Below are 26815 nucleotides of genomic sequence, written 5' to 3'. Positions count from 1 at the left end.
TTTAAAACTTGGGTTTGGGTGAAATTATTAGTTTTTAGGATTTAGGAGAGAAAAATAATATAACTAACAGACTCAATTAATTTTAACAGTCTATGAGTGAGTAAATGAGATTTTTAAAGTTAACGGGAGAAAATTTAAAAAATACACATACTTTGGGTGGAAAATAGTCCATTGGCCTATTTTTTTATAATCTTTCAACAAGTTTGGAATCGGTGAATCACCCAATTTCATACTAGAATTATAATATTCACATAACACGCATAAAATTAATAATTAATTAAATTATATCAGTACCAAAGTAAGATGAAAAACAAAGATAACTGAAAAACTGAGAGAGATTATGTAAGCTTGAGAATTTGGTGATTAAGTGAATTATTGAATAAAATTACTATAGTATTATAAAAGAAAAAGTTTAGAAAAATAATTAAAAAATAAAATAGCAATTTCATAGACGTATAAAAAGTACTAGTTACAAAACAGCTACTTCCTTTAACGATCTATTTTGATCAACGAGATTATTAGGTAAGCTCACAGATATTTCAGACAAAACCTAACATGACTCAGTACATATACAAGTTTTGACATGACTTATAAAAATTTATTTCCATTATGTTTGGCCCTGACCTCCATTAATCCTGGTGCCCTTTGACATTCTCAAGGGTTATTGATTTGCTACTATGCAGAGTTATAAGAGGTCACTTCAGACGTTTAGAAATAGTTAGAATTAGGAAGAAGCCATTATATATCTTGGAAATATGTGGATTTTTGTGGTGTAATTTGGCAGTCAGTGGATTCTTTTAGATAATTGGCTACCTATCGATCTGCAAAAATGCCTTTTTAATGTAAATTCCTTTTTCTTTTTGGCTTATCAAAATTGTTATAATCTGCAGGTTGCCTAAGTTCTTTAAGATATGCCAAGTTGTTTGTTTGTTGATTTCACTTCACATTCTAAATTGTGAAGACAAATAGTGGAATAAGCCAATTATGTGATTGACTTATTCAAATGATTTGGTTCATCAAACTTGAGTTTGAATGGATTATATGAGTTTGATTTTTTTGTTTAAGTTCTAAGTAGACTTACAGATTTTTTTGAACGAAACTTAATATGATTTATTATAAATACAAGTTTTTGCATGACTTACAAAATTACGGAATGCATCCCTACCACCATTCACATCCAAATATAGTAAATTGAAAAAATATTTAGGACTAAAAATTATTCTCATTAATTGAGAAAAGAATTTAAAGGGAAATATATAATATTTACTGGGTTATGATTAACATTAAAGTTTAAGTTTGTAATTGCCTTTCAACTTAATCTTCACTTTCTTTTGGGCTTTAACCTAAAAATATGCTAGAAATCCCATGATTTGACATCACGTGTAAGATTGTTTGCAATTTTCAATGCCTTAACTTGTAGGATTGGCTTTGTCTTCATTGTCAAAGCCAATAATGGATTAATTGAATGACCAACAGGATTCGATTTCTACAGATGATTGATCTTATTTTTATAAAATAAAAATGATATAAATATTTAAATTTAAATTAATTAAGATTAAATATAAATTTTAATTATTTTAAATTTCAACTAATTTTAAATAAACTTTATTCGGGTTCATACTCCAATCATATTTAATCTTATTAATGTAATAATAACCTTATATAATAAAGCAAAAAACCTGTACGTAATAATATATTATTTAAATATCAAATAAAATATTAAAAAAAAGTAATATAATATGTATCTATTTTGAGTATATAAATATATACATACTCATATGTGTTATCATATGATTGGTTATTATTTTATTCTTAATTCAAAATCATTCAATCACATGATGATACATATAAATGTATACATATTTGTATACCCAAAATAGATACACATAATTTTATTGATTAAAAAATATTTCAATCACAGCAGGATAGAGTATCTTATACCTAATTTGATTTTTAAAATTAAATATATATTATTTTATTTATATAATATTAGCTTAAATCGTGGAGCAGCCAGCACCACAAGTGTCAACTTTCTTAAATGTATTTTTTATTCAAGTTTGGCTTAAAAACCCGTGAAACACGAGCCACAATATTATAAGTAACATTGAGACGGGGCAGTACGACCCACCAGGGCTCGTCTCTTGGCAAGCTTTTGTCATGGCGAGGCCACTTCAAATTAGTAACGGTCCAGCCCAACACCTCTGGTATATTGTATAAAATATTATCTTAAAATTAGCCAAATAAAAAAATTATTATTATTTATAGATTTTTTACAGCTATCTGCCGAGATAATATTTTTCTTATCCATTCCTCAAAATTAGGAAATAATATCCATACAATTATCGACAGATTTAATAATGATCAACTGGTCCCAGCTACACCACGCGCTTTCGAGTTTGGGACATAACTAGAAGAAGATAAGGCACCACGTCACCTGGGCCCACTTTTGTCTTTACCGGCACTCTAGTCCGATGCGCGTGTCATACACGTTAAGCAACCACGCGTCCCTATCTCAATGCAGAAAAAGGTTCCCGGACTCTTTCACTTTTTAATTTATTCATTTTATCTTGAAGAATATGTAAAGGAACTGAACCGCCGCGTCACTTTCTCAGTTTGTCGAAGAATTTCCTGGGAAACAAACAAACCTCTGCCTGTCAAAACCTTCAAGATTTAACACAATTTGAATTCCTTTCCAATAGCTGACCCTTTTAGATAACAGTTGCCAAGTTTATCCATTTGCCTCGTTTTTAGCATTTTTTTTCTTGCTAATTTTCTCGGATTAGGTTAAAATTTTTCTATCCAATTCGTATTTTCTCCAGAAAAAAAAATGATGAGAAGACAACAACAGCTGCAACAAGATCAACAGTCTAGAGTCTTTTACGAGCTATCTGCTCTGGTGTTGAACATCCTGCGATCACCGCCGTCGCCGATACCGTACTCCGATCAGTCATCGACGGTGATTGTGTCGTCGACGAGGTCTTCGTCATTGACGCAGATTACACCAGCGGGATTTGCGTCGTTGATGCTAGGGATTTCGTTGGCTTTGATGCTGTGTGGATCGGTGACGTTCTTTATAGGTTTTATGTTGATGCCTTGGGTTTTTGGATTGGTTATGGTGCTTTACATTGCTGGGATTGTTTCTACTATATTAGTTTTGGGTAAATCCATAATTAGTTACGCTATGCCACCACCTTCTTCTCCCAGAAAGGATATACCTGGTATGGGTTTTTTTAATTTTAATTTCTTTTCTTTTTCAATTGTTGATGTTTTGTATTGTCTTGGGAACTTTCTGTTTCAAATTGAGTTTTGTTGATATCTACGGGAGAACAAAGTTTTTTTTTTTTTTCAAATTATGACTTAAACTTGCTATTTGGCAAAGTTTTCGACATTTGAAATTTATTTCGCTCTGATTCAGTTAGATATATTAATGAACTCAATGGATGTTAATGGTTTGAGCCACATATTATTGATACAATAAGTCAATACATGCCTTGGGCATGTGCTGATTGAATCTAAGATTATCAGGATGTTAGACATTTAAGAGTCATATGAAATAATTTTTTATTAAGAAAAAAACTTTAATTTTAGCAATTATACCAAGGAAATAAAAAGACTTTAAATTTCCCTTCTTCGGTTATGCGCTGCCAATTGTGTTTAAGCAGAGTTATAACTCTGCCTTAGAAGTTATAAACTTGATACAGAACTTATATTCCATATATCTTCAGTGTCAAAAATTGTTCCATTTACAACGTAATAGTCTTATGATTTTAGAGATTACAAGGTCAAAAGGATCATCTTGGTTATTGATGAAACTGCATGGAACAATTGAAAAAAAAAAGGGGCTGAGCTCATTTGTGGACGATGTAAAAAGGAAAATAGGAAGTTTGAATTGCTACCTGATGAAATCAAGATTCAAACGAACTGTTCCTTGTAAGTATGTTTTATCTTTCTCTGTGACAGAATCTATTATCCTCTCTGTTTACACAACATGTTTTTTCAGGATTTGGGGATTTGTAAGAAATCTGTCATAATGATAATTTCTATTGCTTATTCCTACTTTATAAACTTTCCATTTTGTTTGGCCCTAGCCTCCATTAATCCTGATGCCCTTTGACATTTTTAAGGGTTATTGATTTGCTACTATGCAGAGTTATAAGAAGTCCCTTCAGAAGTTTAGATATAGTTAGGAAGCAGCCTTTATGTATCTTGGAAATATGTAGATTTTTGTGGTGTAATTTGGCATTATGTGGATTCTTTTAGGTAATTGGCCACCTGTCGATCTGCAAAAATGCCTTTTTAATGTAATTCCTTTTTCCTTTTGGCTTCTCAACGTTGTTATAGTCTGCAGGTTACCTAAGTTCTTTAAGATATGCCAATTTGTTTGTTTGTTGAGTTCACTTCACATTCTAAATTGTGGAGACAAATAGTGGAATAAGCCAATTATGTGATTGACTTATTCAAATGATATGGTTCATCAAGCCTGAGCTTGAATGGATTAGGTGAGTTTGATTTCTTTGCTCAAGCTCTAATTTCAGTTCGAAGTCCAATTTGTTTATAACCTCAGCCATAATGGTGCTTACACATAAATTAGGAGCGGTCAAGTTCTACGCATAGAAGTCATAGCCTATTTCAACCAGCCAGCCAGAGAATGATATAATGCTGTTGGTGCCTAGGACATTACCTATACTGTTACAATCCATGCTATCCTTGCTATTGTTGAGGGCCTTGCCAAGGCTGAACTTGGCCTGCTGAAATATGGATGCTCGCACTTGTGCACGTTGGTTTAACTCTGTGGTTAGCCAAATGCATGCCAGCGTTGGAAGAATTACATTTAACCAAAGTGTGACACAATGGGGATTTGGTATTGATGTTTTGATTGCAACCAATCCAGGACTTCTAGGCTTGCTGAATAGTATTTCCCACATGCAAGTGTGTGTAAATTTTGAATTGTAGGATTGTGTTGTGAATCTCCCACCACTCTTTTGGATTCTGGAGTTGTCTGTACAGTTGCTACAAGTATGAATTTTATCCCCCTTGTGTGCATGAAAAATGTGACTTTATTCCCTTTGAACGTCCGACCTCTGTCATGCAAATAACTAAAATTTCTAGTCTTACTGTTTGTCTCAACAATTTTTCCGTGGTGCAGCATGGAAGCTTTTTTGAAGTTAGAAAGTGATTCAGAAGGATGGTTGAAATATGTGCCGCAAATTAAGCTGCACTCATGCCTCCCTGAGTGGTGCCTGCTTTAACGTACAGAGAAAGAATTCCAAGTAAGTTTCTGGAAGTATTGATGACACAGGAATTATGGAATAGTGTTTTTCCATCCGTTACTGAAACATGTGGATATGTCTTCTTTGTTATAGACTTTTAGTACTTAACAGTAAATTTTTGGAGGATTTTATTATTAATGTAAAATGATATCCCACTCGCCTGAAGTAATGGGAGGCTTGTTCCCATTTCTTCCTTGTATTCAACTTCCATTTAGTAAGTTCCATATATTTTTATTTTTCACTTATTTAAAAGGAAAACATTTGTATGTGCTCCTTATCTGTAAAATTTTGGCTGTTTGGTACTGTTCTTTTACGTGTGGATGTTATTCTTTATTTTTTTTTATGCATATAATATAATCATTTGAGATGGATTCGATTCGAATTATTTGAATTCAGAGTTGAGCTTGGATCGAATGGGTAAGTTCAAATTGAGGGATATTGATTAAAATAGCCGCTTTTTTTGCATTTTATACATGTATAACCATTTTTTTCTATTATACAAATATATTTATTTTTTAAGTTGATTTTGCCTTTAAAAGAAGAAGGTGAGGTTGGTTGGATGGGTTAGCCAAATGGGTTGATCACCCAGTCAAGCATCTGGCCAACTAATTTTTAAAAATAAATTTGTTGGTCAATCAATTTTTTAAAAATAAATTGATTAGTTGGGTACTTGGCCAACCGGCCAACCATCTGGGCAACATTTCTATTGTTAAAGTTATCCGAAAATTTTACATTTTCATCTTATTTCACCTTATATTTCAATGTTGATTGGAGGAGTGGGTGAGTTTTTTGTTTTAACTGGGTAAGTTTATACTTAATTGAGTGAGTCTTAGTTGGATGAATACAAAGCCTAAGGGTATTTTAAATATTTTATGTTTTAGGTTATTATGTATAATAGAAAAAAAAAAAGTGATTATATATGTATACAAGAGAAAAAAAATAGGTTATTTTAATCAATATTCCTCAAATTGATCCAAACATTTTATTTTAAACTGATTTAGATTAAATCCAGAGTTGAATTATTGTCTATCCGAGATCAAACTTCAACTTGATGATCAACTCATAATTGAATATTATTGTTGTTGAATTGGGACACAACACAGTGAAATCACCACAGGCCCTTAACCTGCCATCTCTCTCTGAATACAAAAGTTCAACTCACTACAACTCTTGGACTCTTTCTCCTAAAGATTGATGGAAGAGAATAATTATATGTAAATTGGCATTTGAGAGAAGGAAGCAAAGAATAAATGAAGGGGATCAAGAAGCAGTATTCAACAAGAAATCTGCCTGTTGGAGGATCTAGTTAGCATGTTATGTTCAATTGGTGCTTTTTGGGCAGATAACAGTAAGGATAGATGACTGAACAATCATAAAAGAACTTTGATATGATAAACCTACCATTAAATTGTATCAAAATTCAACTACTTTAACAAGAAAATTAATCTCAATTATAAATTATTAATTAACAATTAAAAGCTTTGTTTTTTTTTTTTTTGGGATAAGCAATCATTTATATAGTCTTAGAAAACTCTAGAATAAAAAAAATCATAAGAGAATAATAATTAAATTAAAACACTAGAACTGGAAAATGTAAAATGACAAATTATTCAGTCTCCATTGAAAAGGTTGTTCCTTCAATAGAGTGCTGGTTCAGCTCTTGAGTCCTGATTGATTAGTCCATTCACTTTCCCGTTCGACTTCGTATGATTTAAATGTTATAAACATGTTTGAAACAACCGGTGGGATAGCTTGTTTTGGAGGAGAACGGCAAAGAGACTTGTATGATCTAGCCATTTTTATAGTATAGTCTTGTTCTGATTTGTTATAACGCTTTAAATATCCATTCCTAATTTGGAACCGGGCATTGCCAACGTGTAATATTGAGTTTACAACCATTAGATTGTACAAAGAGTTGTTGCGAAAGAAAAAAGAGATTGGATTTGATAAGAATCTGATCAAGCCATCCTTGATCACAGTTCCTTTCTTGAAATACCGTGTGTGGCTGTGGCGCATTGGCCCCTCAAGAAAAAAGATACAAAATTTCCTGGAACCGGAGAAATACGCTCCGTAGTCTCTGTCCCAGAATCAAAAGAACTCCATGGAGCAGAATGGAAGAAAAATTAAGGTATTATTATTACTCAGCAACTCAGTTACATCTTACATCAATGTAAAAGAGCAAGACTCAAAGCAAATGGTCATGAGCTAAAATTAACTGACTCAAACAAGAAACTCTGCTGCAACATCCTGAACTTGATAATTTTTCATCTCATTGGCAAGCACACGCCATGTTAAGCAGTACTTTATTAACCAAGGTACAAATGAACCTTGACAGCAAGCAAGAAGACACAAATGAGAGCAAAATAGAGGAATGAATGAGCCATGATTGCCGCACCACTCGTCTTGAAATTTCCAAACTCCACCCACCTCTGATGTCCCGGCATCTGAAACAGCAATCCTGGCGTCAGCAGCACAAACAAGATCACTGCCACGAACACTGGACCCCAATCTGACATGGTTCACCCACTGGATGGTTATATCGAGACTGTTGAATTGAAAAATGGCTATGGGGAATTATCGGTGAGGAAGTTGGCGGCCTGAATTCTGGCTTATATACAAACAAAAAGTAAAAGCAAAGGGAAGATAAAGAGAATCTGTTTCTGTGTTGTGTGTTGGATGTGTGTGGGGCGGAGCCTAGCAGATTAAGTTACTAGGATTCCGATTCACTTTCACCGTCCTATTTTGAGCTTCTTGGGCTGTTGACACGTGTCAACTGACAGTCAGAATAACTTGTGTGGTATGGTTACTGGTCAATCCTTTCACGTATATTTTGTTCAAAATGGCATTGGCATAGAAAAGGCGGATGTATTTCAGGGTAAGTTTGCTTTGGTTCTACGTTGTCGTGCAAGGCACTAGTTACAGAGGCAAGGAGTTGACATAAATAGAACAAAGGAAATATACGGAAGGACAATCTACAATCAATATAATTTAGTAAGTTAATAATTAGGAAAAGTTTAAGGATATCCAAATGAGATTTATTCTCATGGTTAAATATTTTGCTATAATTGTGAGTCATGGTTAGATATATTATTATATTAGATACGAAAGTAAATCGTATCAGGTCAAATTCAATATAATTTGTTGTATCTATGGATTGTGTTGTATTGGTTCATTAACATAATAAGGCTTGGGACATAGTTCAAGGTTGGGTTTTTATAAGCCTTTAGCAGTGTAATAGATGTGTTTTTACGTATTAACCCATCATATATATATATATATATATATATATATATATATATATATATATATATATATATATATTTTTTTTTTTTTTAAAAATTGTTTTTATTTTTTAAATTACTTTTTAAATTTATATTGTTTTTTCGCTGGCAAGACCTTTGGGCTCCAAACACAACTCACAACTTTATAAGTCATGCCAAAATTGAGGGGGTTGATTCCGGCATAACCTGATCTCCATGACATGTTTAGCTATCACTACCTATATGCATCCCTTCTATCTATAATAAAAAACAATAACATTTTGCTTTTAACAACTTTTTATCTTTGTTTTTTTCTTTAATTAATAATTTAAATTTATATTGTTATTGATAATGTTATAACTTCTATTTTTAATCCTATAAATATGAAACGTTATTCAAGGAAAATGAGTAAAAACAAGTTTCATACTTAAAATAAGTTTCATAAAATATTTGATACTTAGAATTAAATAAATTTTATCTTTAAGTAAAACAAAGATACTCGTAAAATCGAGCAACTCTCTAAATAATTCTTGTCTAAATATGTATTCATTATCTCCAAGTGTTATTTTATAATTATTAATATTATTTTAATAAATACAAATTCTTGAAAAATGAGTTGAATCACATTAAAAAAAACTGTATTATGTTATATTTTCTCTTTACACTTATTCAACTAATGCTAATGAATATCATGATTAATTTCACTGATTCTTAACAATGTTAAGGTTTTGAATGCTGTGGCCGGAGGACCATTCCCATTTCTATGGCAACAATAGTTAGAAAATAACCCAGAAAAAAGGCCCAAACTTATCATGAAATGTAATTCAATTAGGATTGGACTAACCCTCAGGGTCGATGTGGGCCTGGACTTGCATACAATAATTATGCACAATGCGTGCCGAAGATGGATGAGATCATTGACTTACAATTAAGTTTGTTTATAGTCATTTTTAAAAATTAATTGCTGGGAAACTGCGTTGTGAAGTTTTGTTGGATGTCATGTCATAAAGAAATTTCCTCAAGTGTACTTTCCCCCCCGTATATACGTCAACTTGTTGATTTTGTGCGTCAAAGTCACCAATAAAATCAAGGCCAAAAGACCTATTCCCTTGGCACTTAGTGTAAATTCAAACTGATGTAATTAATTTTTAAAAATTTAAATATCTATTTATCTCTTAAATTTTATTGTTATTATCAAGAATAAAATTATTATTTAACAAAAATATTTAAAAAAATAAAAAATTTAGCACATTTTTTTCTATATTTAAAAATCTAATAAATTCTCCTAATTTAAAGTTTGAAAACTAAACATTTTTCCTTAAGGTTTTTTCAGTTACGTTGTCGATGGTCGAAGATGATAATAACCGCGTTTTCTCTCCCTCCCGGCTTCTTTATCAATCTCATTCTATTCTCGGTCATCCTCGACCGATAAAGACAACGATTTGTTGTCTTCGTCAAGATGGAGAAAGAAATTGGTAGGGAGAAAGAACTCAATTGTTGCCATCTTGAGCACCAACAGTGGTAGCTGGAAAAACTTTAGGAAGAAATGTTTATTTTTTAAACTTTGGATAAGAGAAATTTGTTAAAGTTTTAAACTTATGAGAAAAATATGATAAATTTTTAGTTTTTTTAAATATTTTTGTTAAATAATAATTTTAACTCTAATAATAATAACAAAGTTTAATAACAAAGTTTAACAGATTGATAAATATTTAAATTTTTAAAAACAAACTAATATAAGTTTTTGTTTACTGTAAACGTTGGGTAGGAATAAGTCTTTTGGCCTAAAATTAATGGCGTGGCAGTGACTAAAAACCAACTTGTAATGTATTGCTAAATGTCGCAGTCTATGTCAAATTATGGTCGAGTTTTTCCAAAACCACTTGTCATTTTGGTCTTCTTTTTCACACCATCACCCACCCAACGACTCCATTTAAAACTCTTATTTGCCCCACTCCCCATTATCCTCTCTTGACCTTTTTATCTTGACTGAAATCAATGGCCTCATCTGGCACCTTATTCATTTTTTTTTTTTTTTTAATTTGGATAAAACTATGTACTTTAATAATAAATATTAATCTATATATGTGATGAGTGTTCAAAGCACCTTTATCACGTTTCTGATTACTACATTAATAAATATAGGCACGCATAGCAGACTTTTGAGGACCAAATCGAGTGAAATGACAAGAATCACCCTTGAATTCTTGGTCTTTACATTTTCCATGGAGTCCAATGAGGCAACTTGTTACTACCCTCTCAGAACTTGCCTCTACGTCAGCTGTCTTGTTTTCCGCCCTTAGATCATGCTTTCTGTTTTCTGATGTGTGGTCATCGAGGTCAAATCTAACGGCTCCGGTGGACAAGCCAATTATACAAACAAGGATACTTTTGTAATTTAAACAGTACGAGGACAAGGATTCCTGTTGATAGATTATTCGCTGTTGCTGACTCGTCATTAACCGCTCAATCAGATGCTGACACGTCCTGAAGGCTTCACCTTCGTGGCTTCGCCGCTCGGTCGGGCGCTGTTAAGTTCAGCTTTATTTAAACACACAAAATATCCAAACATTCGTGTACAGTCTCAGTCCAAGTCAAATTTTTGTTCGTTCTGTCTCGCCTTTTGGTTTGAACTGGTGTGCGGATGATCTTGTATTCTCGAATTTCATCGATTTCGCTGCCAGGTCGGTTCTGAGTTGCTTCGTCTCGTCTTTAATCGAGTGTTAACGAAGAAGCTTTTATTCATATCGAGTACCGAAATCACTCCTCCGGTTCTAATGAAGTGAAAGACTTTCTCTGAAATTTGTCCAGTTTTGGCTTTTAATTTTTAATTTCTCCACATTTGAATAGGATGCAAACAGGTAATCACGAGTTTCATTTTGAAAATTTGTTCGATTCAGTAATCAAATTAGTGAATCTGTATGCTTTAGGGCTAAATTTCTCGTGAATCATGTGAAGAGTTTTAGACTTTTGCTTTAAAAAATACAGAGCGAGGATGTCGTTTGATTAAATTATGAAGTTACTTCATTGCAGGATATGATATCAACGCTTTGTTTCAAGAAGCGCAAACGCGTTGGCTGAAGCCGGCTGAGGTACTGTATATATTACAAAATCACGAAAAGTACCAGCTGAACCAGGAGCCACCTCAAAAACCAACAAGTAAGCTCCATGTTTAGTTGAGTAAATTTTTTCATAAATTTCCACTTGCCAAATCTTGTTCACCGAATGGTTATTTTAATAACGGATTCTTCAACAGGTGGATCTGTGTTTCTTTTTAATAAGAGGGTGCTTCGGTTTTTTCGTAAGGATGGTCATAATTGGCGCAAAAAGAAGGATGGGAGAGCTGTCGGGGAAGCACATGAACGACTTAAGGTTTGTGAGGATGACTGTGCAATTTCATGTTTTGGCCATTGTTTTCCTTCTCACTCTGACTGATTTGTGTTTACCTTTTTTTTAATTTTATATTGGTTTGTAGTTGGCTTAGTTTAGGCATATCACATTTCAGTATACTCTGGTCTCAGTGATGTTTATCATGTGCTGTGATAAAAGTTTTGTTTAATGTTATAATCTGTGTTAAGTTCCATTATGTGGAAACAGAAAAGCCACTCAAACGGCGGCAAGCTTTTAAGGCCCAAAATTTGACTTTTCACTGGATTGGGGAGCCCTTCTTTTTGCTTGGATATTTATCAAATTTCCGTAGGAGACTGTTCTATTCTTAAATATTGTGGTTTGATAGATAATATTCGTTTGTCTACTTTGGGATCTGTTATATTCAATATTCAAATTGGTCCTAATATTTCTGATAGGGGAACTGCGTGTTCTGATTTCATGGTATCCCTGTTTGCCCACTTTATAGAACAATTGGGGTTTCTGACTAAATTCTTGCATAGATGGAAAATTAGCAGAACAGAAATTTAGGAGGATAAATATCTTAAAATATAACCATAAGTACCTCAAGTTGTGCTTAGAGATAAATATTTTATATAAATCTTTGAAATATTGAGCCTTTTTTATGTAGGAAGAATTACATATGCAAATTTGGAGTTTCCCTCTAAAATATGAGCAGATTTATCCTTTCTGTTCAATTTAGTAGTTATTTATTCTGTGATAGATGGAGTACTATATATTGTTTGTTTCAATCTAATAGATTACATTTCTCTGCCTGTCTAGGTTGGAAATACTGAAGCTTTAAATTGCTATTATGCACATGGGGAGCAGAACCCTAATTTTCAGAGGCGTAGCTATTGGATGTTGGATCCGTATGTGTACTTGCAGTCTATATGGAGTGCTTATCTTTTTTATACCTTTGAAGTTTACTGGCATGTCAGAGAATTTTTAGAAATGGAAATTTATTGGATCATAATCCCTGCTTAGATTAAGAAAAAAGTTGTCTGTAAACTAATTAGTGTTCTAGCTCAATTTTGATTTCAGTTATTTCTTTTGCCTTAAATGGATGATTTACAGTTTTTTTTATATATTTTTGGCAGGGCATATGAGCACATAGTTCTCGTTCATTATAGAGAGATAACTGAGGTATGCACTTTTGAGCGCGAATATAGTGATGTTAGATCTCCCCAATTATGAACTTCTAGATTTCTATACATTTTTTAAAAATCAAGATTCAATCTCATAATTCTGATTATTGTTATTATAATTATTCTTCAAGCCATGAACTTATCAATTTTCGTCATCCCATTTTGTCTTTATATTCCTCCATTATTTGTTTTCTTCTTCTTTTTATTTACTTTATTTTTAAATCTTAGATTTTTATTCCTACTTTCCTGGATTCTTTTTATCTTAATGTTGCTCAGCCTCTCCTGATAAGTCATATTGAAGACCCAATCATTTTAAACAAGCAGAGTCTAGAGTTGTGATGATGATTTTTTTTAATTATAACATAGAACCACTTTAATGGTAGGGATCTTTGGTTCTACCATATCATTGTCACGTTGATCATGGTTTTGAGCTTGTCCCACTGACTATTTTAACTTTGCACCTGTGCTGTGCATACGCTTTATCATTGTTGTATATAACCTATTAAATTGTTGAATCTCCTTATTGTGACTATAGTCTGCTTCTTCTTTGCGTAACAGTTGTCTGGTACCTCCATCGATAATAGCAGCTTGTGAGGAATAGCTTGAGCTTCAGACTAACATCATTGTTTAATTTTTTTGTGTTCAGGGAAAGTCTAGTCCTGGATCTGTTGTAGTATCTCCAGGAGTGTCTTCGTCGTTCAATTTTAGTCCAACCTCTTACACTTGTCAAAATCCACCCTCTACCTCTGTAATTAGTGATTCGTATGAACCATCTCAAAGCTTATCAAGTTCAGGTTCTGTTGAGGTCAGTTCTGAGATAGCTGTTAAGGATAATGGCATAGACAGTAAACGGGAAATTACTAATTATGTTGGAGATGAAGTTAATCGAGCTCTACGAAAGCTGGAGGAACAGTTAAGTTTGAATGATGACATAATCGAAGAAATTGATTCATTATCCAGTCAGGATTTGGAATACAAAAATGAAATGTCCAAGCAGGATCAGTTTAGAGCTTCACTGCAAAGCTCAGAGTATGTTGTAGAAGGACAATATAATGGTGGGCATGCCGGATTCCTAGATGATTCAAACGATCTTGTGCTGTCTCAGAATGCAGGTCGGTTCAGTTGTGTTACATGTTTACTCAAGGGTTGTGATATCTTATAAGTTCCGAGATTTTAACCACATTTTCTGTATGATTGCATTCCACATTTTCAACTCAAGATATTTTTTCTTTTCTGTTTATGATATTTATGAATTTTGTTGCTGAATCACATATGTACAAGTTTAAATGAGACTTTAGTGCATGGTGGACTTATGCAACTCATATTACAAGTATTGTGTCTAGCCACTATTGTAATTGTGTATAAAAAGCATCTGCCTGGTGCAATCAACAATGTTTTTTAAGTGAAAGACTTTAATTTTTTCCTTGAATAGCATATGAAGCACTCCTTATAAAGATAGAGAACTGTAAGGAATAAGTTTGACATGCCTAATCAAAGAGTTGGCTGGAGGCTGAGCTATACCTTGTTCAGAAGTTTGGACGGCAGAATTATGATTTTAGACTTTATTAGGTTAATTAAAGTTAGGTGTGAACGGAAGATTTGCTTGATGGTTCATGGAAAGGAAATACATTTTTCAGAAAAGGTCCATGGATTTTATTGTTTTGAAAGAAACCATAAAAAAATTATTTGTTCTATTTGAAAGTTGACGGTAGTTTGTATGGGTTTCTGAAAATTTCCTTGTACATCATTAGCTATAAAATATTCAAGTTGTTACCTTTTTCCATTCCTACTGTCCAAGAGAAATATAGTAGATAGATTTTGGGTGTTTGATTGACCAGTGCAGAATATTGTGCTTTTCCTACAAATTTCAGGTAAAAGGGTAAGCATCTTATAGATCCACTTTTTCTTGTTTCATTTTTGCTTGGTGTGTCTATTGCATGTTTGCTTAATTGTTTTCTATATACAATGAAACTGGAAACGAATTCTAAAACTAGCTGCTGGTGGGTTTACTTTTGTAGTTGATGATGGAAAACACTTATTCGGGAATGGCTATACAGTTGGAAGTGAAGAAACTTCACTTTGGAAAGACATGTTGGAGTCATGTGAGAACTCATCAGGTTCTGAGCTCCAGGTAAATCATTTGTTATGTTTAATGGAAATGCTAATTTTACAAAGAATATCTTTGTGTTTCCTTTGGTATCTTTGATATCTTTATTATAGTTGTACTAATTTGTTTCTGGTAGCACAAATGTACAATTGGTCATTTTCTATTTTAAGCTTCTTGTTTTGGTTTGACAATTTGTCTAATTGATGTTTGTGTGGATGAGACCAACTTATAGAAAAGCCTTTGTTTAAAGCTGCTTTTGCATTTGTTTCATTAGAATAATGCTTACATGTTTTTAGGGTAAGCTGCAAACTTCTTCAAGAATGGGACCAGCTGAAGTGCAGGAGTACTCTCATTGGCTGAATTCCAATGGATCTATCGTTGAGCATTGTATGGTTCCTTCTGTCTTAGAATAATTCTGTGTTGTAACTTTCAGTATCTAGTTATTTTTTTACAACCTCTCATAAATGTCTTGTATCACCAGCTGCTATGATGCTGCCTCAGGAAGTCGAAAATTTCAAAATTCCTGCATATTCTTCATTAGTAGGAACACATGAAATCAATTCCGACTACCATACAATGTTTTCTTATCAAGAACATATTGGAGTGTCTCCTGAACCGGATTTGCATTTGACAGTTGCTGAAAAGCTAAAATTTAAAATTCATGAAATTTCTCCTGAATGGGGCTATGCCACTGAACCTACAAAGGTATGGATTGTAAGAATCCATGTATAGTTATTTTTTGTGAAAGATTTTTATACTTAATATATGTGGTTGATGTTATATTTCCCATAATGAATATCTTGTTTGGTTTGATGAATGAACATAGTCACTGCTTCGTGTCATCATTTTCATGGATTTGTTTCAATTCTGGTTGAGGCAGCAATGTCCTGGGGTGGTTTTATTCTCTATGATACATAAATTCTCATTCCCATGTATTTGTGTGAAGCACCTTTTACTTCAGAGTTTTAAATCTTGTTCTACCTTCTTCCTTTTTTCTGATTAGAAGTTAAAAATACTGAAGCTCTAGTTACTCAATGCAGGTTATCATTGTTGGGACTTTTCTGTGTGATCCATCAGAATCTGCATGGGCATGCATGTTTGGTGACACTGAAGTTCCTCTTGAAATCATTCAGGAAGGTGTCATGCGATGTGAAGCCCCTCCTCACATTTCTGGAAAGGTCACCCTGTGCATCACTTCTGGCAATCGGCAGGCTTGCAGTGAAATCAAAGAATTCAATTATCGAGTTAAGGCTAGTAGTTCTGCTCATGATAATGTAACCCAAACAGAAGCTACTAAGAACCGGGATGAGCTCTTGCTACTTGTCAGATTTGTCCAGATGCTTCTGTCTGATTCGTCTCTGCAGAAAGGAAATAGTATGGAGTCAGGATGCCATCTATTGGGAAGAATGAAAGCCGATGATGATTTGTGGGGTCAATTCATAGAGGCTCTTTTAGTTGGTAGTGGGACTTCTTCTGGTACCATTGATTGGCTTCTGCAAGAGCTTTTAAAAGACAAGCTGCTGCAGTGGCTATCTTCAAAATCCACTGGAGAATGTGAGCAATCTGGTTGTTCCTTGTCCAAAAAAGAACAAGGGATGATTCACATGGTTGCTGGGTTGGGTTTTGAATGGGCATTAAGCCCAATTCTCAGTCATGGAGTCAGTGTAAACTTTCGAGATATTAATGGGTGGACAGCTCTTCATTGGGCTGCACGTTTTGGAAGGTAAACTACCAATCTATTATGATTGGTTGTATATGTTTTCTTTAAATTGTATATTTGTGTCTGTGTGTGAATTGTCTACAAAGTGAGGAACAGATTCAATTAAGCAGTGCTGGATTTGTTATGCCTTTGTCACTTCTGCACCTTTTTTTTAAATATTTAAAGGGAAAATGATACGCTGGATGATCAGATACAAAGTGGGATTATAGTTATTTTATGTTTGCTCATAGTTGAGCCTGGTCCAAATGTCCAATGGTTCGGTAAAATCTTTCAACTTACACAATAATGTACATGTGGGTGTCACATTTTATTAGTTCTAAATGCAAAAGTGTCCTGCTCGATGTTGTTTTATCAAAAAAATAATTTGTTAAACTTATCTATTGTAACCCTTCTTCGTCTTTAAAATGTATAATGATATTAAAATCTTTTACTCATTTTGTCATATAAGGATTGGTTTATTTGATGTATAGCATTTTTGACAGGTATGTATTTCCTTCTGTAACAGGGAAAAAATGGTTGCAGCTCTTTTGGCTTCTGGTGCATCAGCTGGGGCTGTAACAGATCCCAATTCACAAGATCCAGCTGGAAAAAACCCTGCATCCATTGCTGCTGCCAGTGGACATAAGGGACTGGCAGGTTATCTTTCGGAGGTGGCACTGACTAGCCATCTTTCGTCCCTCACTCTGGAAGAAAGTGAGCTTTCAAAGAGCTCTGCTGAGGTTGAGGCAGAAATAACGGTAAATAGTGTCTCAATGGGAAGCCTCTCTGCCACTGAGGATCAACTTTCAATGAAAGATACCTTGGCTGCTGTTCGAAATGCAGCTCAGGCTGCTGCACGTATACAGTCTGCTTTCCGTGCACACTCCTTCAGAAAGCGACGAGAAAAAGAAGCTGCAGCTATGGATGCTAATATGGGTGAATATGGTATCAGTGGGCTTTCAGCTTTGTCAAAGCTAGCCTTTCGCAATGCTCGAGATTTCAATTCAGCTGCTTTGTCTATTCAGAAGAAATTTCGAGGATGGAAAGGTCGCAAGGATTATCTTGCACTTCGCCAGAAAGTCGTGAAGATACAGGTACTGCAGTTTTTGTGAGGATCATTTATCCAATGATGTCCACAAATCACATTTTGTAATTGGAATTGTCTCTTTGCATAAGTATCCATGCATGAAGTCATACTACCACACATTGATGTATCTATCAAAACTATGATACTTATCACTTATGGTACAATTGGGAAACATTGTGCAAATGTATTTCTTGGCAGGCTCATGTTAGGGGCTATCAGGTTAGAAAGAAGTACAAGGTAATCTGTTGGGCTGTTGGAGTTCTCGATAAGGTTATATTGCGTTGGAGACGGAAAGGAGTTGGTTTAAGAGGTTTTCGGTCGGAATCAGAGCCGCACGATGACAGCGAAGATGAAGACATTCTCAAAGTGTTCCGAAGACAAAAAGTAGATGCAACCGTTGATGAGGCTGTCTCACGAGTTCTATCTATGGTTGATTCTCCAGATGCACGTCAGCAATATCGTCGAATGCTTGAAAGGTTCCGACAAGCTAAGGTATGCAGAATAATTTTTTAAGGGAAGTGTTTTCTTGGTCTTTGATTTAACTAGCCAATACATTAGTATAGTCAAAGCCATCTCTTTACATATATCTGTTGAGAAGTTATCTATCTGTTAGTTACACAAGCATTGAAATTTTCACCACAGTGGGGTAAGCGGTTATGATCATAACTAAATTTACTACTATCTTTTGATTATTTGGCCTATGTCTTTCATCCTGATCAGTTATAGAACTGAGGTTTATGTGATCAGATTGAGTAAAGATTGTATATTTTGCCTTTTCATGGTCAACAATATTAGACCATATTCAAATACTACATAAATCTTATTTAGTTACTAATTTGGAGATGTTATTCTAGTCCAAATTCATGAAAGATTGATTGCCATGATAGGCTGTCTTTTATTTACTTGGTTATGACCGTGAAGTATTTGTTCTTGTGTTTGGCATCGTCCCTTGCGTTGGGACTCAATAGAATTGATTCAACTATTCTTGCAGGCTGAACGTGGTGAAACAAGCGAAGAAGCAGCATCAATATCAGTAGATGATACTGTCTATATGGAAAATGATGATTGGTACCAGTTTACTTAGAAGCAGCAAGTTCCAGTCTTCCTAACTTGTGTCATCTTTTCTTGATCACTTATCCTGGGGTGTTCTCTCTGACTTAAGTATAGATTGCATATAGATTTATGGATTTCAGGGTAATTGTTAGTGGTTCTGATTGATAGTCCATATTCCTTGTAAATGCCTCTTGTAGTTGCTGAAGGCGGTGACCTTCTCTTTTCAATTTCAGTGTGAAAGGAAGTGATCACATATCCCAACTTCACGTTCCGTTTCACATTCGTACAATTTGTGTTCACGTTAACAATCCTAGGGGACACAGAGAAATGGGATCAGAACTAATGATTTACATCCAGATCAAGCCTTGATCTGGTCAAAGAATTAGTTTGTGGATTGATTGGTTGTATTGATCCTATCAGTGGAATGGATCATTGATAGGGATGACAATGAGACTGGTTAGAGAGGGGATGTATATCCCTGTTCTTGCAAGGTGGGATATATACCCATTCCATCCCATCACCATTCCTAGGTTTATGGGGAATCATTCCCTGTCCACAATTAATAATCCTCTCTTCTTTCCCTCTCTTTTGCTGCCTCTTTTTTCATCATTTGGGTAAATTGTACTTTATATATTGGTAGATTGTAGTACAAGGTAGAGATACACCTGTTATCGATTTGGTCTCGTCTCTATTTAAGGGGTTTATCTATTTTCGATACAAGGCCAAGGCCAGGAGAGGGGCTTGATATTTAAGATTAAGTTGTAAGTTCTGATCGATGATGTTAGCATGAATAATTAAAACTTTAAAAAATATTGAATAATAGATGCTCTTAATGAATTATATTTTATTAGTTTTAATAATGAGGATTGAATTTCTTATAGATTTTTTAAATAAATAAATTATACTAATTAGAAGATTTAGAACCAATGAAAAAAATTATGAGTAATATTACATGTATTCATTTTAAAGATATATATATATTATTATTATATAATTAGATATTGTTTTATCTTTGATTTAAAATTATTTAATTATTTAATTACATATATAAATGTATATATATTTATAAATCTAAAATTGATACATATAATTTTATTAAAAATTATTTTGGACGATTTTTCTCCTGTAAAGTTTCTTGAAAAATCATACAACTTCCAATAATTTTTACTAATTCCTTATGCGAAGACAATATATTATATATATAATATAATAATATTTAACAATAGAACTACTTAAGCGCTGTTTTGAATATCGATTTAGTTATCTGGATCCTAAATCATGTCAAGTTTTGAATCAAAGGTAACACTAAATCATTTAACTAATGCTCATGACATTTTTCCCGTATCGTCAGTCTTATTCCATGTGATGACCCACTCAAAATAATTTGTTTATGAGCAACTGCTAAAGGGAAAATGCCCCCACGGACTTTAAACCGTGGAAGCGAAAAGGTTGGACTCGGGGAGAACTCGAACTTTCTAACAGAGGGCGAAAATGGAATCAGATGACACAGTAGAACTTATCAGTCTTGCAGTCCAAAAGCTCATAGAAGAGAATAAGAAGAAGAAGGATGCCTCTTCTCATGATGACCAGCTTCTGCTCTCCAATTTGCTTTCTCAGGTAGCTATTACTAACTTCAAGCCACTGTATCGCTTGTTTTTCATTCATTTTCCACACCAATCATATGAAAGAAAAAAAAAATGAAAGCCTGATTTTGCTGGGTACAAAATGGATTCCTTTTGTTTAAAGATTTCTTGGTAGATTCAGAATCATAGGATTCATACAATCCAATAAAGTTGTCGGTGAATAATCGTGTGTCAATTGTTGATTCTTTATTTTACTTTCTTTGCTGAAGATTCATATGATTGGTTGTGGAATATTCTTTTACCAATGTAATACGATCCGCAATTATATTTGGACTTTGTGGACAGAGACTGAAAGTAGAGGTCGATCTCATTTTTTAATTTTTTTACCTTTCAGGATTAATAGTAACTAAAATTGTTTGCACCGACCATATTAATTTAACAATCTAATTTTTGTACTATCAATAATGTGTCAACATGTAATTGATTCAAAATCCCCAAACACATTGTTATTATTACACAAATTAGTACTCATAGTTTTATTGTTAAATTATTGAAGATCAGCGGCTTGTGCCATTGGGTTCCTTTTTCTGGATCTAGAAGCTGAGAATACACTAATGAAATTAATTTCTAATACTTCCTGTCCTTACCCTGTTGTTTTTGTGTGTGTTTGTCATCTCAAGCACCATCACTCCATCAGTCTTTTCTGATGCCTATCCTTTTTCGCTGTTTTATGAATGCCTTTTGATCCATTGACACTAAATTGATTATAATGGATGCAAGTAGCTTATCTTGGCTCACATGAATCAACTACAATACATCTTTTATCTAAACTTCGAAAACATTTTTGGACAATATACCAAATGACCAAATTGTTTGGAACAGATGGGAGGTAAATAATGAACAATGGTTATTTTCAGAGATATAGAGCCTGACAAATTTATTTGTCAATGCTTTCTGTTTGTAGTTGGAATCACTAAGAGACAAGCAGCTTAAGCAATCTGGAGGAATAACTGACCCTGAGGCGGTAACTTTGCCTGCCGCTGTTGGTGAATCAAAGACTGAGGATGGGGATGGTGGTCAGCTAGTTGATGGAGGTGCTAAAAATGATAGAGACAAGATTGCCAATGAGCTGAGAAATTTGAAGAGACAGAACTTTATAACACATTGTCTTCTTTCAGTTATGATTGCTCTCACTGTTTTCTGGCAATTGTCGGAGGTCAAACTCATTTTGTGTCTTAAGGATGGTTTGAGTCACCCATTTAGATCTGCAGGAAGAATGCTCATGGGGTTCCTATGGCGCTCGCGAAACAATGGTCAGGATGGAGAAAAAAGAAACCTAATTGAACCTCCTCTCAAAATTCCGGAGCTACCCCATATGAATTTATCAGAATTTCGACTGAATGGTGAAAAGGCACTGAATCATCAGCTTAGCCTTTTGCATGATGCTAAGAACTCCCTAATCGGAGTTCCTCCTCTCACTTATCTCAAATTGCCAGAGCTTCCCCAAGTTGATTTATTTGAAGAACTTGTGAATGATGTTGAAGCTTGAAGAAGCATCATTGCAGTGTTTGGTGTTACTTTGTTCATTATATTGTAAGGGTTGCATTGAAGTGATGAAATTTATGTATGTCTCTCTTCCTAATCCATCAAATTCTTCGGGAAAGGAAATGTATTCCAGTGTTAAAATACTGTAATTCAGCTGTTTATACTGATTATTCTGGTTAAATGTGTTGTCATATAAATGGTTTGGGTTTTTGGTAATTGCAAACAAGACCAAGTCTTGATCCTTCTGTCTGGTTAAGTGTGTAATGGCTGAATTAAAAGAGAGCAGAACATGTACCTGTACTTTCTCTTCAAAATCATTTATAAGAACTAAACGTGGTCTTTATGTTGTGAATTATGGTTCGCCTACTAGGGGAAAATTTCTTAGAATTCACTATTCTCAGAATCTGTCACTGATTGGTGAGATGATGAATTGATTGGAACTTGAAAGTTGGTCGATTTGGTCGATTGTTGACAATTGGCAGATCAACATCAAACAGTATAAGTCCGCAAATTCATACCTTTCTCCTCTTTATTCATCAAATGATACGTCCAGTTAAGAGACATGTTTTAAAAAAAAAGATCTGACCAGCCAACTCAACCGGTTCAATTGAGTCAATGTAACCAGCTGGATCCAGATCATTGGACCGGATCGACATAGGGTCAATCCGAATGGGGCTGTGGGGCCTTGAGCACACAAATGACGGTGAAAACGCACTGACAGAGATCTGGTAGAGGTTCGCAGGCGGGTGGTGAAGGTGAGTGCGACAGTAACGCAACAGATTTGACAACAGGTTGGTGGCACAGTCGCAACCTCTCTGGCCTAGTGGAGATCTAGCAGGATGGTGGAAAGTTGATGGCAAGTTAGTAACGAAACAAGGTGATGACGACAAATCCCAAGAAAGGGTTGTAGTGGTGGGTGGCGCAGTCCCATGAAGCCCAAAGCGATACTCCAATGTCGTGGGTGGGAGTGCTGCTTTTGACCTGGCAGCGGGAAGGCAACGACCATGTCACCTATGACAAGTTGAATAATCCGCTAGGAAGTTGAACAGTCGTTGAGAAATTGAACAGCAACAGATGGCACAGTCGCTGACACCATGATCACCCGACTGATCGAACCAATGAAGACTCAAACCATACCTTTGACCAAGTCAACAATTGACCAAGTCGACAACCAGTCTAGTGCAGGTCTAAAACCATTAAAGATACGCAATTACTACATCTGTATAATCAACTACGTTTATTCCGGCATTTGAAAAAAAGAATTATCTAAGAAGCGTCACGGATGACCTTTAAGGGGATCTTCTGATAGTTGATCCATAATGTCAATTATGATTCTAAACCTAATTACGCAAGGAATCACAGGATCAGTTCAACTGGCTCCAGCCAATGTTTGTAAATGCTGGTAAGATTTTAACAGGGAAGAAACATATAGAACTAGGCGTTAATTTCTTTTCGAAATGATAAACCACCACTATAATCCCATGAAAAAAATATAAATAAGCAAATGCAGACATACAAAGAAGAGAACAATTAGACAATTGCAGATTTTGTGATTCATTCTAGGTAACCTTGCTCGCGGACAGCAACTAAAATCAACTAGAAAGCCTTCAACCTCCAATACCCAGTTTAAAGGAAAGCACCTTTCCACCAGCTCAACCATCACAACAAAGATGTCTCTCAATAGAAGTTTGGAAAGAAAAAGGCACAAGGAAACATTTAACATAACCAACCAAAAAAAAACCCAGTTTCCATTTAGATGTTTAAATTAAATAAAATTAAAGCAAACTTGTTTCAATCCTTCAGGCCATATATTCCCTTCAAATCATCTACTCTTCATGCATAGTTCAACCTGAATATGTCATTGAACACATAAAAGCTTCCCTGAGGTGTTGGCATCAAATGGAACATCTGGAAGCAGGAAGCATATGGCAATATCATTGTCAGGAGCAAGCATAGAACAAATTTAAAAGAAAGGAAACAGACCAAAACTAAAGCAGGACTTGAAATAAAAGCATTAATCCTCAAATGGACATAAAAGATACTCTTGGAACTAAATAAAATGCTAATAGGAAAAAAAGGGTAAACATACAGAAGAGCAAGTTGTATTGTAGGACTAAGTTTTTTTCTATATCAATGCCCGCATAGTCTGGTAGGTGTCAAATAAATATATATTAAACCACAAATCAATTAAGGAGAATTATCTTATTCATTTTATCAATAATGAGTATGGCCAGTTAGCTAGAAGCATAAAGAAGGAAGCAAGGACTTGCAAAATATATCTACAGGATACTGAAAAGTGCACTAAACAACTGAACTAACATCAGATTACTTAAGGCCCAACCAAAGAGGTCCAAGTGCAAAGGTGAAATCTAATAGTCTAGCCTGATGTGAATGAAATTGGATCATATTCAATTACTACTAGAAAATGGAACACACTGACCATCAATGGCACTCCCAATCCCTCATGTGGATCATAAGAACTCTTAAGCCTTCATTAAAGTGCACTCTACCAATCGATAAATGATCTCACATTATGTTAATGCACAGTCAACACACCAGCTTAAATGAGAACCTGCAATGACTTTAAATGTCACCTAAATTGTGACTCTTTCTTAGGCAAACAACATCACCAACACATGGCTTAAAGTAACAGGCAAGGAAGAAAAGAGAAAGACGTGCCAAATTACAATATGGATGAATGAACATGTAAATTATAAGAAATAAAGCTACTGGAGGCCTAGCATTTCATTATTAAAAATTCATCTTCACACAACATAAGTTCAGGAATATAAATATATCAGCAAAGAAAGCTATAGTTAATACCCTAAACAGTATCTTGAAATAATAGGAATGGAAAAACTTAACAATACTTATCAGAACTTAACAGACTATTATCATAATAAGAGATTTGAATAGGCTAAAACTTCCAATGTCTCCAGATAAATTTAATACTATTAACAAATTGCATTCACAATAATATTAAGACTCAATCGCGTCCATTTGAGACTTCAGTGACTTCAATTAACACAATATTTTCAATGCAAATACCATAATCTTTTAAGCCCTTTACCTAAAATGCAATGCTATGAGAAAGAACAGCTGAGAACCACTGATCTGGAACTAGCAACTTGAATAAGCTTATGCTACACAGCGGTTAAACTAACAATGATGCTTAGTAGTCAGTGTTAGCAGTTACCATAGACATTAATTTTTAATTGAAAATAACTTAATAAACACAACAAAATTTATGTCAATACAGTGGCGGTGAGAGTTTACTACATATCATGCAATGTAAATAATGAAAAAAAGGTAAATTTTATTTTTTTAAATATTTACATTTGAAGACCATATGCGATCAAAAAATCATATCGAAATATTAAATAAAACCGTTTTATTTATTATAGAAAACATCAAATATAAGAAACCCTAGATCTAGCAAAGCAACAGCAGAAAGCCAAATAAAACAATTAGCGGTATCGATTAAACCACAGAACCAATGATCTCGAATCAATCGCTATCTGATCAATTAAGCGAGAAAACCAAACAAGTTACATAGGTCAGAACAAACTAAAATCAAAATGAATAAAAATACACAAGTACAGACCTGACTGAACTTAAGAGCGTGCTGTTCACCGGCGAGCTGGAGATTACCAGAAACGAAAACGAGCATGCCTCCGGCGGGACCGGATGGCTGGCAATCGACGGTGGTGATGGAGTGCTGGCACTGCTGAAATGGAAGGCTAGTAAGTTTGGCGACGATGTTAGGTGAGCCTTGGATCTTTTGACCTTCAAAAGTCAGCATCGAACCTTCCTGGTAAAGGTTAGCAAGGCCCGCACGATTCGCATCGAAAGTGGTGTAGTAGTGTTCAACGAAGGCCTTCGCCACTGCGTCTGGATCCATCTGATCAAATCCCTACGTCTCTCGTTTCGTTTGTATAGCTTCAGCTTCAGGCCGACGCAAGAGAGAGCGCTCTAGAGATTTTTTTTCGGATTTATCCGTTCTTAAAAAGGGTTTTGGTTTTATATAGAGATCAAGGGCTGAGATTTGAAATTAAAAAGATAAAGAGTACATACGTATTTGATCAGTTGGTGTGTATTGTACTGTCTGCCGATGTTTATATACGCTCTGTATTGTTCTCCGAATCAATTAAAAAACAATAAATACAACTATGAGCGTCGACAGCAGGGATCGAACCTGCGCGGGCGTAGCCCAACAGATTTCAAGTCTGTCTCCTTAACCACTCGGACATATCGACATAATTGCGCAGTTACTCAAAATTATCATAAATATATATTTTCATAAATAATATTGCAAGACTAAGATTAAACTAATAAATAATATCCAAATTGTTATTTATAAAAATGAGTAATAGCATGTATACAAACCTATGCATATAATTATATAAATAAATTAATATGTTATTATATAATTGACTGATTTAATTTTTTACGTTATATTAAATTCATACTTACTTACTCACGTGATAATACATCAGTTTATTTATATATGTCAGTATTTCACCATTTATGAACATGTTATAAAAAAATTCTTATGTTTAATAAGTTCTTTTTAATAATCTTCAAGAGTTGTACAATATTTTTGAAGAGCTTATTTTAATTTAGTAGTTGATGAGCTTTTGATTTGTGCACATCTTTAAGGTGAATAAAATAGATAA

The 26815-nt window shown here is 34.3% G+C and overlaps 5 protein-coding genes and 1 non-coding gene across 9 annotated transcripts; 3 read left to right on the top strand and 3 right to left on the bottom strand.

Annotated features, from left to right (window-relative positions):
• Positions 1-2561: 2561 nt before the first annotated feature.
• LOC123214596 lies at positions 2562-5583 on the top strand. 4 transcript variants are annotated; one of them, XR_006501860.1, is made up of 3 exons: positions 2562-3218; positions 3772-4499; positions 4592-5583. XR_006501860.1 is itself a non-coding variant. In XM_044634466.1 (3 exons), the coding sequence occupies exons 1-3, from the start codon at positions 2828-2830 to the stop codon at positions 5161-5163; spliced, it is 567 nt and encodes a 188-aa protein (XP_044490401.1). In that variant the 5' UTR covers positions 2564-2827; the 3' UTR covers positions 5164-5583. The 4 variants fall into 4 exon arrangements, 2 of the variants coding, with proteins under 2 accessions (XP_044490400.1, XP_044490401.1); XR_006501859.1 differs by having other exon boundaries at positions 3772-5016; positions 5147-5583; XM_044634466.1 differs by having other exon boundaries at positions 2564-3218; positions 3772-3930; positions 5147-5583.
• A 1801-nt stretch (positions 5584-7384) lies between these two features.
• On the bottom strand, positions 7385-7928 carry LOC123215121. The gene has a single exon (XM_044635189.1). It carries the CDS (start codon positions 7784-7786, stop codon positions 7577-7579), a length of 210 nt encoding a protein of 69 aa, XP_044491124.1. The 5' UTR covers positions 7787-7928; the 3' UTR covers positions 7385-7576.
• A 3167-nt stretch (positions 7929-11095) lies between these two features.
• LOC123213820 (calmodulin-binding transcription activator 4) lies at positions 11096-19300 on the top strand. Its single transcript, XM_044633422.1, has 13 exons — positions 11096-11391; positions 11564-11689; positions 11787-11902; positions 12701-12789; positions 13018-13063; positions 13712-14177; positions 15084-15196; positions 15469-15559; positions 15654-15877; positions 16213-16895; positions 17398-17965; positions 18157-18450; positions 18950-19300. The coding sequence occupies exons 1-13, from the start codon at positions 11382-11384 to the stop codon at positions 19040-19042; spliced, it is 2919 nt and encodes a 972-aa protein (XP_044489357.1). The 5' UTR covers positions 11096-11381; the 3' UTR covers positions 19043-19300.
• A 1064-nt stretch (positions 19301-20364) lies between these two features.
• LOC123213025 lies at positions 20365-22355 on the top strand. Its single transcript, XM_044632347.1, has 2 exons — positions 20365-20628; positions 21559-22355. Exons 1-2 carry the CDS (start codon positions 20503-20505, stop codon positions 22141-22143), a joined length of 711 nt encoding a protein of 236 aa, XP_044488282.1. The 5' UTR covers positions 20365-20502; the 3' UTR covers positions 22144-22355.
• A 1314-nt stretch (positions 22356-23669) lies between these two features.
• Positions 23670-26155, bottom strand: LOC123214684 (nuclear transport factor 2B). The gene is made up of 2 exons (XM_044634624.1): positions 25744-26155; positions 23670-24047 (listed from the first exon to the last, which is right to left on the bottom strand). Exons 1-2 carry the CDS (start codon positions 26038-26040, stop codon positions 23973-23975), a joined length of 372 nt encoding a protein of 123 aa, XP_044490559.1. The 5' UTR covers positions 26041-26155; the 3' UTR covers positions 23670-23972.
• Positions 26156-26313: 158 nt separating this feature from the next.
• TRNAS-UGA lies at positions 26314-26395 on the bottom strand. The gene has a single exon. It is a non-coding gene; the product is annotated as a tRNA-Ser (tRNA).
• Positions 26396-26815: the final 420 nt, after the last annotated feature.

Source organism: Mangifera indica, chromosome 4 (genome assembly GCF_011075055.1).
Source record: "Mangifera indica cultivar Alphonso chromosome 4, CATAS_Mindica_2.1, whole genome shotgun sequence".
Lineage (NCBI taxonomy): Eukaryota > Viridiplantae > Streptophyta > Magnoliopsida > Sapindales > Anacardiaceae > Mangifera > Mangifera indica.
This window is presented reverse-complemented; position numbering and strand designations above follow the sequence as displayed.